The sequence below is a fragment of the Macrotis lagotis genome, chromosome X, assembly GCF_037893015.1.
Source record: "Macrotis lagotis isolate mMagLag1 chromosome X, bilby.v1.9.chrom.fasta, whole genome shotgun sequence".
In the NCBI taxonomy this organism is placed as follows: Eukaryota; Metazoa; Chordata; class Mammalia; order Peramelemorphia; family Peramelidae; genus Macrotis; species Macrotis lagotis.
In genome coordinates, this window is record NC_133666.1 from 157,892,462 (window position 1) to 157,907,049 (window position 14,588).

At 39.7% G+C, this 14,588-nt stretch overlaps 1 protein-coding gene across 1 annotated transcript in view; it reads right to left on the reverse strand.

The window, feature by feature from the left end:
- The window catches only part of DTWD2 (DTW domain containing 2), a 152,847-nt gene extending 138,850 nt beyond the window's left edge, over positions 1–13,997 (reverse strand). The window contains exon 1 of the mRNA XM_074202062.1: positions 13,669–13,997. Within this exon, the coding sequence (XP_074058163.1) occupies positions 13,669–13,904 (236 nt within the window). The 5' untranslated portion in view covers positions 13,905–13,997. The remainder of the gene's footprint in view (positions 1–13,668) is intronic.
- Between the last annotated feature and the right edge of the window lie 591 nt (positions 13,998–14,588).

A 14,588-nucleotide genomic window follows, 5' to 3' on the forward strand; every position in this document is an offset into this window, starting at 1 on the left:
AGTAAAGACTTACAGAGTGCTTTCCATGGTGGGATGGGGGGAGGGAAGCAAGACTGTGGGAAAATTGTAAAACTCAAATAATATCTTTAATAAAAATTAATTTAAAACACACACACACACACACACACACACACAAACACACAAAGAACATTAAGATGCTGTACTAATTACAAATTCTCCAATCTTGAAATTGGGGGGGGGGGGGAATCCTATTAGTTTCTAAAGAAATCTTCCTTATAAAATAAATACACAAAAGAGAAATTCAAAATTTAAGACTTTATTTTTAATGGCGTGAGGATCAGTGGATAGAGCACCGGCCCTGGAGTCAGGAGGACCTGAGTTCAAATCCGACCTCAGACACTTAATAATTGCCTAGCTGTGTGACCTTGGGCACTGCCTTAAAATTTTTAAAAATGAGAAAGAGGCAATTCAATATTTACTACTAATCTATAATTAAACTAATTTATTTTTAAAAGATTGGCAAATTGCCTTCTGTAGGGGACGGGGGGAGGGAAGTAAGATTAGGGGAAAATTTTCATATTTTTTCAAATTACTTTGTTCAATAAATGTATTTATTAAATATACAGTATAGCTTTCTATGACAGCAGTAGCTGATGAGTCTTTTACAGCCATAGAGGCTGTGTCAAAAAGGGAAATGGAAGTAATGACACCAAACCTCAATTTATTTGAAGTTATAAGAGGGAAAGCTCCTATCTTTGATTACTATCACACCAATGACTAGAAGACTTTATTTTTGTTTTGTGTCTATCAAGAACTTTATGCTTTTTAACTACCATATTATTCTATGTGGGTCACACAGATAAGTTCCAGAAATACTTATGGCTTTATGGTCATGTCCACTTCACCAATTTTCCCAATTTTTTTGTTGTCTTTACACACCCAAAACATATTAAGGACAAAGGCATTGTTTAATGGATCGTTGTCTATTGATACCATTTTAGAAATTAAAATATATTAGAATCACAATGAAAATAGTTTTAACCTCTCAGAATCTAGATTACACTTTCTAGAACCTCTGTATGAACACCATGCTTCCTCTTATACATTAAAATTTTATTAGAAAATCTAATCAGTATAAGGACCAGCATTGAAATTGAAAGGACTTAAAAAAAAAGATGCTAACCAACAAAACAGAGGTGAAGCACCAAGATTACAGAATAAGACATTCTTTGACATGATCGATGCAGAAAATTCCTTGATCATTTGTTTTAAAAAAATTCTGTTCTCAAGTGGAAGACAGGAGAAAAAAAGACAGTGAAAAAAAGGAGATAGTTGTTCCAGAGTGAAAATTTTATTTTTTTAACAAGTCAAAGAACTAACAACAGAGAAGGCAAAAAACAACTCAGTAAGAAAAATGAGAAACAGAGGGGAGTGGGATTCATGTTTGTTTCTGTGTTGCAGTCTACTGAGGAAAGAGCTCAGCATTCATATGGGGTTAGTTCTGTTCCCCTAGAAGAACTTCGAAGGCAGAGACTGAAGTCTGTGATACATGAATCACACAAACTGAGCAACAGGGGAAAATAAAGAGAAAAATGACTGAATTTGTCAAACATCTCAGGAAGAAGTCAAATAATTGAGCACATGTAGATAAATCAACAGGGAAGATAGTAACATCAGAAGAGAAAGTGACCTCTAGATCAGCTTAAAGGGTTTAAATATTTATGAATAAATATGCAAAACAAAGGAAAATAGATCAACACCAGGTGATGCAGAGTATGCTGTAGATTACTAATAGAACATGAAATCACAGCAAAATATTCCTGAATAGTTTAAAAGACAAATAAGAATTGTGAAAGCGGAATCTATGGACTGAATGACAGAAATAATTGACAGAATAGAAAAACTTAAATCCATGGTGCAAGTCTCACCGAAGAAACAAAAGAGAATAATTATACATAGAAGTGAATGACAACCTGGAAGAAAAGAAGCAAAAAGTAGTAACTTTAAAAGAATCCATGATTTCCATAAAAATAAAACATGTTAATCTCAATGTAAGATAAGATATGGCAACATAAGTAAGAACGTGACAAGTCAAAAAATCTGTACACTATAATGCAAGAAACAATTCAAGAAAATTGCTCACACAGAAAATAAATTCCATGCTATCAACTTCTAATGTTAAACTTAATATTGCCAATAACAAATAGCAAATTGTATAAATGACCAGGAGAAAGACCTTCTAAAATAAAGGAAAGGAAATCTGAAAAACACAAGACTATTTCTGTACCCACCAAAAATCACAGTGTGCTGAAAAGCAAAGGAGTTTAAGACACTACCCAAGGTGACATATCCTGCAAACCTAAGCTTAAAAAATAATGGGGGAAAAAAATATATATATGTAAATGTTCAATAAAAGAGATATTTGAAACATTGTTAAAAAGAAAACAGGACCATGGGGCAGATAGGTGGCGCCATGGATAAAGCACCGGACTTGGAGTCAGGAGTACCTGGGTTCAAATCCAGCCTCAGACACTTAATAATTACCTAGCTGTGTGGCCTTGGGCAAGCCACTTAACCCCATTGCCTTGCAAAAAAAAACTAAAAAAAAAAAAACAGAAAGAAAGAAAGAAAGAAAGAAAGAGAAAGAAAGAAAGAAAGAAAGAAAGAAAGAAAGAAAGAAAGAAAGAAAGAAAGAGAGAAAACAGGACCAGAAAAAAAATTACTTGCTTGTCAAACACCTTAGGCGATAGATATACAAGAATAAGGATTTGTTTCACTTATTGTATTTGTATCCCAAGTACATAGCACAGTACCTAGCACAGAATAGGCACTTACTCAATGGGCATTGATTGGTTATTTAGATTTATACCTACTATATAAGACACAGGATTTGTAAATGCTTATATGATTTCTATCCACAGATAGAACATTACAACTTCCAAGTATGAGAGGTCAAAATATACTGGATTTTATTCATCTCAAGGTCAATTAGAGATTTAAAATTAAATACTTTTCTTCATAATTTATTTAAAATTTAGCTAACTTTAACCTGCATTAATAAAGAAGACAGTAGTATTTCTAAATATAAAGGATGAAAAACAGTAGTGAAATAGTTGCCTATCCTGATCACATAGCAATTACTGGCAGGGAAAGGCTGCTCAAAAATATCAATCAAATTAAGAAATTGATCTGGCATTAAAAATTCCCTAAAATGGATAGTTTGGAGTTGATTTCTTACCTTCTCATTCCACATAAAATGGATAGTTTAGAGTTAATTTCTTACCTTCTTAATAGGGAACTTGTAAGGAATAATTTAAAAGGTGCTATTTTAAAGTGCTATATAATTGCTAAGTTATATAAAATGAATATGTAGGAAATGTTTAAAAAGCACTGCAAAAGGATAGAAATACAGGGTTTTCTGTATTTATATTGGTATACATTTAAATTTAAATATCTACATACATTTAAATTTTTCTTAAACTAGCTTACTTATTCAGAATAACAAACTTTGAAAAATATATCTTAACATCAGTTCACAAAACAATAACATATATATTTAGGTATATTTCTATATAAGTAACTGATATGTTCAATAGGACTGTACAAACCTGTAATTTAAGTCATCTGTATTTAGGTACAGATGTTAGTCTTCCTCATTATAGTACAAAAGCTAAATTTTTTTAAAGGGAAATCTCATTTTTTCAAGATAAATTTATCATAGTAAAGCTAGAAAGATTTTATAAAACCAGAATTCAAGTTCACAGGAATCATGGAATCTCAGAGTTGCAAAGTAACTTGAAAACACAGGATCTAATCAGCACAAGAATTCCCTCAAAAATATTCTTGAGCATTAGGTCATTCCATGTTTAGATGGATCTAATTATTTAGAAGCTTATTCTTACCTCAAGACTAAATTTACTTCTTTATAATTCCTACCCATCATTCCCTAGTTCTGTCTTTTGGCTGAAGCACGTTTTCCTTTACAGCTTATCGTTTTATGTTATCATCTTCCACTTAATAGTCATTCAAATAATTGAAGACAGATTTTTTTCCTTCCTTTCAAGAGGGAACCATGAGCAAGTCATTTTAACTCTCAGAAGTAACTGATTCTCAGAGGCTCAACATCTTCATCTATAAAATAGTGACAATGTCTGTAATACTTATATCACAGAGAAACTATAAGGCTAAAATGAGTTAATGTTCATAAAGTAGTTGCAAATGTTAAAGTGGTATAGAAATGGTAGCTAATGTTATTCTAGGATATTCTTTCAGTTTACTTATTAGCAAATGTCCTTTCTAATGTAGCTTTACCCACATGACGCAGTCCCATGAAGATTACGTGCACACACACATGCACACACATACACCATTATTTACATTTTAGTAGGACGGAGGCTGTTATTTCTGCTGCTCTTAAATATAAACATGGCTAATCCTAACCCCTCTACCGACTGCTAGTTTGTTAACTTACTCTCTCACCAGATTTAAAGGCAATCTAGCAGGTAGAAATAACAATTAACTCAAAAAAAAAATTTTAATCCAAAATTCTCAGTAATTGATTAATTAGCTCTACATTCCAAACCTGGCTTATGAAAACTGGAGAAACCTCTTTCCTCATAGCTTTCTCTCCCCTTTGAATCTCAAACCCTTACACAAAACCAATGTTAATTGTTCAAATGATTTTTTAATAGCAACAACATAAAGAGAAAGTGAATATTTACACAATGTATTAGCTCTAAGAATGTAAGAGGCAGAAGAAACTGCCAAGGAAAATTCTCTTCCCAATGGCTTCAGCTTCTGAAACCTTTCAAATACTGAAACCAGAAACCAGACAAAGAAGGTGTAGCTAAAAGAAACAGTATAGCCCAGTCCTCCCTTTACCAAAAGACTTAGAAAGAGCATCAGAACAAGTAGTGATTAGGAAGTCAAAGGAAAATGCTCTGTGATTCATTTTCTTCAAACTGAAGTCAACAAAAAGAAATAGAGATCAGTGGAACAGAGGACTGACCAGAAAAAAAGTTTCCCAAAACTTTGCAGTGGGAGGACAAAAATGGGACCTGATGCTGCACAGGGAGAAAGAAAAAGAGACAATCCGCAGTCTGCAGATCTGACCACAAAGCTGGGACTAGAAAGGGGGTACTCCTGCCCTATGAAGACTATTTTGACATTTTGGGACTCTCATTTTAGGAAGCATATTGGAGAATATTCAGAGAAGAGTACCTGGGATAGTGAAGGGCACTGACCAATTTGAAGAAATGGTGATGTTTTAGCATGAAGAAAAGATAACTAAAAAGGAAATATGGTTGACTATTTTCAAATATTTGAAGAGCAATTATGTGGAAGAGGGATTAGACTTGTTCTTGATTAAAGATAAACAAAAATATATTTACTCTGATTCAGCCACAGAAATATGCAAGATGATCTCTGACCTCAATAAATTTACATTCTGTCAGCCTCTCCCCTGCAAACATAGGGCTAGAAAGGCAAAAGGGGAGAGGATACAGGCAAGGAGGTATGATATGAAAATGGCTACAGAATGACTCCCAGCAAGAAAAGGCAAACACTCACTATTAGAGTCAGATTATCTAGAAACATGTTTCGTTCAAAGTTTTAGGGCAAGAGAAATGAGGATATGGAAACATAATGAGGAGAAGCTGAGAAATAGCTCTTAGGAAGATATGATGGAACTCACTTATCAAAGCCAGGAAGACCCAAGGACAGAGTTCCAGATTACAATGGAAAAGAGATGAGAGGGTGAGGGGGTGGAAGTATTTAAGGAGGTGGGGTGGCAAGCAACACAGTGAGGAGATGATTATGTTTCTCAAATCTGACTTCTCTCCACTCACACAGCTACCACTTTAGTTCATCCCTTCTTACTTAGGTTATTCCACAACTTCCTGATTGGCCTCCCTGCCCCTAGTTTCTCATGCATTATCACCAAACAATTTTCCTTAAGTGCAGATTTGACCATGTGACTTTCCCATTCAACTTTCCTATTAACTCTGGATTAGACAACCTGGCTCCAATAAACTTTTTGAGGCTCACTGGACATTTCTTCCCCACAAATACTCTATGGCACAGTCAAATTGTCCTCTCTCTTCCTCACCCATGACTCACTTCCCATCTCTGGCTTTTTGCATTTGTATCCCTAGTGACCTGCTTGCTGATTCACTACAATAGACTGATAAAGTATAGAAAAGCAATGGAGGGTATAAACAATTTAAAGACAGCTTGGGAAAAATTCAACTAAAGACAGTCAGTCCAAGGGTATTTAAGAGCCAAAAAATAGAACAAAGAAAAATGGAAAAGATATGAAAAGATTTTTTTAATAATGGTTATCAAGGATAGTAGAATCACTTTCTCATCTAGGAAGATCACTCCAACTTCATTCGCTACCTTTCCTCTGATTGATCAGGTTGACCAACCTCAGTCCATACTGGACTTCAAAATCTCCCTGTCTTACTCTGGACCTTTCCTCAGCACATGAGGTCTCCTCATCCTATCCCTCTGCCACAGGATTCCTTTTTCCCATTGATGAGTTCCCCTTGGGGCCACCATTTTGGGAATGTCAATCTTCACCCCTCTCCTAGTTGGCTTCTGGTATTTCCCAACTTCAAGAACCTGCCCCCAAGCTTGTACCTTCATGTTCCAGCTCTCTACACCTCAATTTTGCAACTCCCTCTTGTGTGTTATCTTAGCCCTTAGAATGTAAATTCCTGGAATGTAAGGATTCTTTGTATTTGTATCCCAAGGTCTTAGCACAATGTTTGGAACATACTAAGAGTTTAAAGAATACTTGCCTTGCCTTCCTCTTGGATGCCTCATTTTAAGAAAGTATCTAGCTTAGCTTCTCTCTGCAGTTCGGTGACCAAGAACAATTCTAATACTTGTGATAGAAAATTCTATCCACATCCAGCCAAAAAACTGTGGAATCTGAACGCAGACCAAAGCATACTATTTTCACTTTTTAAAACTTGTTTTTTCTTTATCTTATATCATATATATATATATATATATATATATATATATCTTATAGCTTTTCCCCCCTTTTAGTTCTGATTCTTCTTTCACAACATGACTAATATGTGAATATGTTAAACATGACTGTACATGTATAACTTACATCAGATTTCTCAGTGTCATGGGGAGGAGAGAGGAAAGAGAAGGAGGTAGGAAAAATGTGGAACTCAAAAGCTTACAAAAAGATGTAATGCTGAAAATTCTCTCTGCATGCAATTAAAAAAAATATGGAAAGAAAAAAAAGTACCCAGGCTAGCCATGTCTACACTCCTTTCCTTGCTCTACTCCTAATTCTCCAGCTTCCTTCTCTCCCCATTAAATCATAAGATCCATGAGGGCAGGGACTATCTTTTTGCTTAGATTTGTATTTTTGGTGCTTTAGCACAATGGCTGGGAGTAGTTGGTTGTTGACTTTTTGACCATACCTTGGATGTTAAAAATCACAATCCTAGATGTGTTGACAGGAAAGGTAAAATGTCACTAAAGAGAACAAATATGGGGAGGGGATAAATGTATTACACTAGGTGTAGCTAGAGGAAATATTTGTTTCAGGGTACACAATTTTGAATGCACTATGGGATCAATTTGCAAGGTATCTGATAAAGGGAAAGATACCAAAGGCATGGGAAAAAATAATAGATATATTCATACCAAAAATAGGTCTACCAAGAGAATAACAATAACTATTGACATATATTTAACTTCTTATCTATTAAAAAATCTTTACAAGACTCATCTATATATGAATGTTCAATGAGAGTATGCACAAGAAACAGGCTTTCTTAAGTGATGTTCTATAATAGACATTTTGACTATCTTGCAATGAAAACTAATAGCGTATCAATTACAGAGGGATTAAAAGGATTTCTTTGCTTCAGTGAAGACCTCGTTTGAGATTGGATTATATCAAATTGTATTAGTCCAAACTGGCTTATTGCTATTTCTTCCAGTTCCATTCAGTAGCATGCTCTGGTTCAGGGACCATGAAGTGTTGGACATGATTGAATGACCAAACAACAAGAGGAAGCCCAGGCCGAAGTGGCAGGAGCTGTATTTATATTGCTTCTACCATACCCTGCTTCATACCTCATCCCACACTTTGGTAGTAGGATCCTAAAGGTTTTCAAGAGGACCATCCAACACTTAAATGGTCTTAGGGCTATTAATGGACCACCTTGACTCTAGTGATACGAAAAGCCTGACATGGGTAATACTGAAAGAAGAATGTAGTACATACAAAAAAAGAAAATAAAACAGATAGAAAGTGGAAGGAAGGAAGGAAGGAAGGAAGGAAGGAAGGAAGGAAGGAAGGAAGGAAGGAAGGAAGGAAGGAAGGAAGGAAAAGAGAGAGACAGAGACAGAGAGAGAGAATGCAAAAAATGTTATAGTCCTCTAAAGGACTAAAGTGACTGAAAATGAAGAATATAGACAGTAAATCCTAGTCTTTGCCTCCCCTTGCTAGAATAATGGGTCCTAGATCTCCCAAGGAATTACTGCTGTTTAGGGAAGTCTATAATAGGTCTTCCAATATAAAGTGGTGATGATAAGCAACACCAGGAATATCAGGACCACAGAACAGATGCAGGTCGGGTTAATTTGTAGTAATTATGGTCATTATCCTCCTTATCTTTTTGCATGCAGCTTGCCTGTTTCTAGGGTTAAGGTTTGTCAAATACCTTGCTGATCCTTGACCTACCAATCAAGAATATTTCCTCAGTACTAATCCAGGTGTAAAAGAAATTATGTTCAAAAAGCTGTGAGAAAACTTAAAAGTTATCTAATTCAAAAATCTTCACTTTACAGCTGAAGACTCAGAGAATTAAAGTGACTTGCCTGGGTCATACTGGCTAATAAATTGAAGAACTAGGATTTTAACTTGAGTCATCTAATTCCATGTCCTGGACTTTTCCCACTACATTCTTTTTTTTCCTAATAATAGGGATGAAACCTGTGATGTCATTAGAGTACTAAAGTCCTAAGTGAGGAAACTCAATCTACCAAAGAAGGTGAGCATTTTTACTGCAATTTATACTCTTCTAGTTGTCTTAGGGGAGTGAGATATTAAGTGACAATCAGTATCATAGATCACACTTGAACCCTGGTCTTCCTGACTGCCAAATCACCCTGCATAATAGTAACAATAATAGTTCGTCTATATCGATCACTTTGCAGCTTATAAAGTACTCTTCTAGTAGCCTGTCTGGAAAGATGATATAAATCTAATTATGTCAATTTGGAGATGATGAAATTGGAGCACAGAGTGACTAAAGGATTTGTCGATTTTAATTCAACCAATAACAGGCAGATTTATAAACAGGGATTTTGACACATGTCAGTCTCACTTAGGATGGAGGCACTGATGTGGGAGCGACCAAGAACATTCATCTGAGAGATGTCATTCTCTACTCCTGGGAGAAGTATCTTTCTATTAGCTTAATAGTCATTACAAGCTCTCCTTAAACCCATCAAACTGGGGCAGCTAGGTGGGGCAGTGGATAGAGCACTGGCCCTGGAGTCAGTCAGGAGGTCCTGAGTTCAAATCCAGCCTCAGACACCTCATAATGACCTAGCTGTGTGGCTTTGGGCAAGCCACTTAACCCCATTTGCCTTGCAAAAACCTAAGAAAAAAGAAAAAAGTAATCCAACAGAGAAGACTAGAGAAGTCAGAGTACCTGGGACTCAAGCCCAAGGTGGGGGTCTGGATTTAGAACTTAGTGGGACTATGTTACTCATGAAATGAACCAAACTATAAAATCTAATCCCTTTTCCTTCCTCAGAGACTGGGGTAGATTGTGGCCCTCAGGTTTAAGGAAGGAGGGGAAATGTTTGTATATTTGTTCTTTCAAAATCTTTGAAGTAAATATTCTTTTATAAAAGCTAATTAATTACTGGGGTGGCTAGGTGGCACAGTGGATAAAGCACCGGCCCTGGAGCCAGGAGTACCTAAAAAAAAAAAGCTAATTACTGTTAGTTAAATGTAAATAGGGTGAAAGGAATGGAGGGCAACTAAACAACCGAAACTCCCTTTAGAGTACCAGAACCCTGGAGAGAGAGGAGAAACTTCAAATCTGTCCTTTGATAGGATCTAGGGAAGTTATTGTTCTTTATACAGGCATGTATACACACATGTCAGACTATTTTTGTATGCTGTTTAAATGTGTATTCATGTGTGCATATATGCATATTTCTAAATATAACAGCAAATTAAAAATACAGATACACAGCACATGCCATATATACTACTTGGAAATTACAATATCCAGACAGTTAGAATACAATAAAATTTATTGGCATTAAAGATCATATTATAAATAATTTAAAGTATAATTAATATTTTGAAATACTTTTTTTAAAAATACACTCAAAAAGGGGCAACTAGGTGGCACAGTGGATAGGGCACCTTCCCTTAATTCTTTCAGTGATCATTCTAGAACTTTTTTTTTTTAGGTTTTTGGCAAGGCAAATGGGGTTAAGTGGCTTGCCCAAGGCCACACAGCTAGGTAATTATTAAGTGTCTGAGACCGGATTTTAACCCAGGTACTCCTGACTCCAAGGACGGTGCTTTATCCACTATGCCACCTAGCCGCCCCTAGAACTTATTTTTAAAGACATGCAACTAGGTGGTGTAATCAATAGAGCAGTGGCCCTGGAGTCAGGAGGACCTGAGTTCAAATCCCATCTCAGATATTTAATATTACTTCCTTAATGGCTTTGAAAAAAAAAGAAAGAGTTCATTTTGCCAGATCTATGGGTTAATGGGACCTTTATCTTTTGAACACTGCCAGAAGTTTTGTTGCAGTTTGATGGTTTTAAGGATGGCTTGTAATGACTATTAAGCTAATGGAAAGATGCTACTCTCAGAACAATGTCCTTGGCAGCTCCGACGTCAGTGCCTCCATCTTAAATGAGACTGACATGTCAAAATCCCTGTTTATAACTCTGCCTGTTATTGGTTGAATTAAAAATCCACAAATCCTTTAGTCACTCTGTGCTCCAATTTCGTCATCTCCAAACGGATATCATTAGATTTATATCATCTTTCCAGACAGGCTAGGAGGAGAGTCCTCAAGTAATAGCAGTTCTGCTGAAAGACTAGATTGAATGGATCCAGTCAATTCCTGACTAACTCAATGTGTCACAAACGGGTTTAAAACACCTCTAAGGGATTTTTTGGAACATCCTGTATTCTAATCTGTGTCTAGCATCAGCAAAATGGAAAAGCAACTCTCCTGGCTCCGCGCTCTCACACAGAAAAGGCTTCTTCCCCAGGATAAGGCTGCAGGAGAAGCATAGGGTGGTGGAGCCAGAGCCCGAGGAGTGTCCTTAACTGTGTGACTGGGCAGCTTGCTTAAGCTACTTCGGGCTCCAGTCATGGTCTGCTGAATGAGGGGTCTGCTGGACTCTGGGATGCCCTCAAGTTATGAGGTCTATAAGGTCTATGAGGTCTATGAGATCTATAAGAGCTATAAGGGATATAAGGTTTATAAGGTCTAAAAGGTATGAGGTCTATGAGGTCTTTAAGGGCTATGAGGGCTATAAGGTCTATGAGGGCTATGAGGGCTATAATTTCTATGAGGGCTATAAGGTCTATGAGGTCTATGAGGTCTATAAGGGCTATAAGAGCTATAAGGGCTATAAGGGCTATGAGGTCTATGAGGTCTATAAGGTCTATGAGCACTAGAAGGTCCATAAGGTCTATGAGGGCTATGAGGTCTATAAGGTCTGTGAGGTCTATGAGGGCTATAAGACCTATGAGGTCTATAAGGGCTATGAGGTCTATGAGGTCTATGAGGTCTATGAGGGTTATGAGGTCTGTGAGGTCTAGGAGGGCTAGGAGGTCTATGAGGGTTATAAGGGCTATGAGAGGTCTATAAGGTCTATGAGGGCTATAAGTGCTATGAGGTCTATGAGGGCTATGAGGTCTATAAGGTCTGTGAGGTCTATGAGGGCTATAAGGCCTATGAGGTCTATAAGGGCTATGAGGTCTATGAGGTCTATGAGGTCTATGAGGGTTATGAGGTCTGTGAGGTCTAGGAGGGCTAGGAGGTCTATGAGGGTTATAAGGGCTATGAGAGGTCTATAAGGTCTATGAGGGCTATAAGTGCTATGAGATCTATAAGGGCTATAAGGGCTGCGGGGTCTTTGAGGGCTATAAGAGCTATGAGGTCTATAAGTGCTATAAAGACTATAAGGTCTATGAGGTCTATTAGGTCTGTGAGGTTTATAAAGGGCTATGAGGTCTATGAGGGCTGTGAGGGCTGTGAGGTATATGAGGGCTATGAGGTCTCTGAGGGCTATGAGGTCTATGAGGGTTATAAGGGCTATGAGAGGACTATAAGGTCTATGAAGTCTGTGAGGGCTATAAGGTCTATGAGGGCTATAAGGACTATAAGGTCTGTGAGGTCTGTGAGGTCTATAAGGGCTATGAGGTCTATAAGAGCTATGAGGTCTATTAGGTCTGTGAGGGCTATAAGGGCTATGAGATCTATGAGGGCTATAAGGACTATAAGGGCTATAAGGTCTATGAGGGCTATGAGGTCTATGAGGGCTATAAAGGTCTATGAGGGCTATGAGGTCTATGAGGTCTATGAGGGCTATGAGGTCTGTGAGGTCTATGAGGGCTATGAGGTCTGTGAGGTCTAGGAGGGCTAGGAGGTCTATGAGGGTTATAAGGGCTATGAGAGGTCTATAAGGTCTATGAGGGCTATAAGTGCTATGAGGTCCATAAGGGCTGTAAGGACTATAAGGTCTATGAGGGCTATAAGGTCTATGAGATCTATAAGGGCTATAAGGGCTGCGGGGTCTTTGAGGGCTATAAGAGCTATGAGGTCTATAAGTGCTATAAAGACTATAAGGTCTATGAGGTCTATGAGGTCTATTAGGTCTGTGAGGGCTATAAGGGCTATGAGATCTATAAGGGCTATAAGGACTATAAGGTCTATGAGGGCTATAAGTGCTATGAGGTCCATAAGGGCTATAAGGGCTATAAGGTCTATGAGGGCTGTGAGGTCTATGAGGTCTATAAGGGCTATGAGGGCTATGAGGGCTATGAGGGCTATGAGGGCTATAAGGGCTATAAGGACTATAAGGTCTATGAGGGCTATAAGTGCTATGAGGTCCATAAGGGCTATAAGGGCTATGAGGTCTATAAGGGCTATGAGGGCTATGAGGGCTATAAGGGCTATAAGGACTATAAGGTCTATGAGGGCTATAAGTGCTATGAGGTCCATAAGGGCTATAAGGGCTATAAGGTCTATGAGGGCTGTGAGGTCTATGAGGTCTATGAGGTCTATAAGGGCTATAAGGGCTATAAGGGCTATGAGGGCTATAAGGGCTATGAGGGCTATGAGGGCTATGAGGGCTATAAGGGCTATGAGGGCTATGAGGGCTATAAGGGCTGTAAGTGCTGAGGCTCTAACTCCAGGGCTGGGCAGAGGTTTGGGGAATACCGGGCGGCGGCGGCAGCCAGGCCGTGGCGCAGCACGCGGGAAGCCGCCGCCCACGCAAGGACTAAACTCTTCTCTCGAGGCGGGGGCACGGGGGAGGGCGGGGCCCGCGCCAAGTGCGCCCTCGTGGCGGCGCCGCGCCTGTCCCTCAGCAGGAGGCGCTGTGCGCGCGACGCCCTCCCAGCATGCTCCCCTCGCGACTGCGCAGACCCCGCCCCGTACAGCGCGGCGCCCGGGTCACCTGCAGCGGCCGCACTCCGGCCTCCTCGAGGCGTGCTCCACCGGCAGCTCCCAGAGTCCGTCTGCGCAGTCGCCGCCGTTCTCCGGGTCCGGGAAGGAGGGCGCCGCCGCAGCCGACTCCTCGACGCGCTGCCCCTCCCCTGCGGCCTCCCGCGGGATCAGGGGCTCCGCCGCCCCCGCGCCGGGCCCCGCCAAGGCAGCCTCCTCGGAGCCGCCAACCGCCGCGGCCGTCTCCATGACGTGCTCCGGCAGTCGGGCCGCGGCGACGCGGGGCCGGCACCGCCGGGGGGCGCCCGAGGGCCGGGGAAAGCGGCGGGCCGCGCGGGCTTGGGCACGTCCGTGGGGGGAGGGGAGGGAGGGGGCGTGTTCTCCGGCCGCGCCGGGTGGGAGCGGGGACACGCCCCCTGCGGCCACTGCAGCTGCGTGTGAGTGAGCCCTCGGGGGCGGCAGGTGGTGCGGGGCCTGGTGCCCGGCCCTGCGGCAGGAGGATCCACGTCCAAACGCGGCCCCAGGCGCTTCAGAATGACCTAGCTGTGTGGCCTTGGCCGAGCCGCCTAGCCCCACTGCCCTACAAAAAATAAAAAGAATTGCATTTTGTCTGGTCCCTCTGACTCCTCTCCTAATCCCTATGGTAAATTTATAAGTAGCCTGTATAAAGGAGAAAAAATAGGAAATAAGATTGCAAAGGGAAATCTGGAAGGCACATTCAAACCATCCCAAAGGTCAAAGTGGCATAATTTACAAATAATACCTTAATATGTACGGAATCAGGAAAAGACATCTAGGCAGGCGGTCTAGATTTTTGATCCAATTATACGTCCATCTGGGACATGTTCCAGACATCAACATCAAAGGTACTGATAATTTTCTATGATGTGGACATGTCAATTTTAAAGTTTTGCCAACAATTCTTATATGATT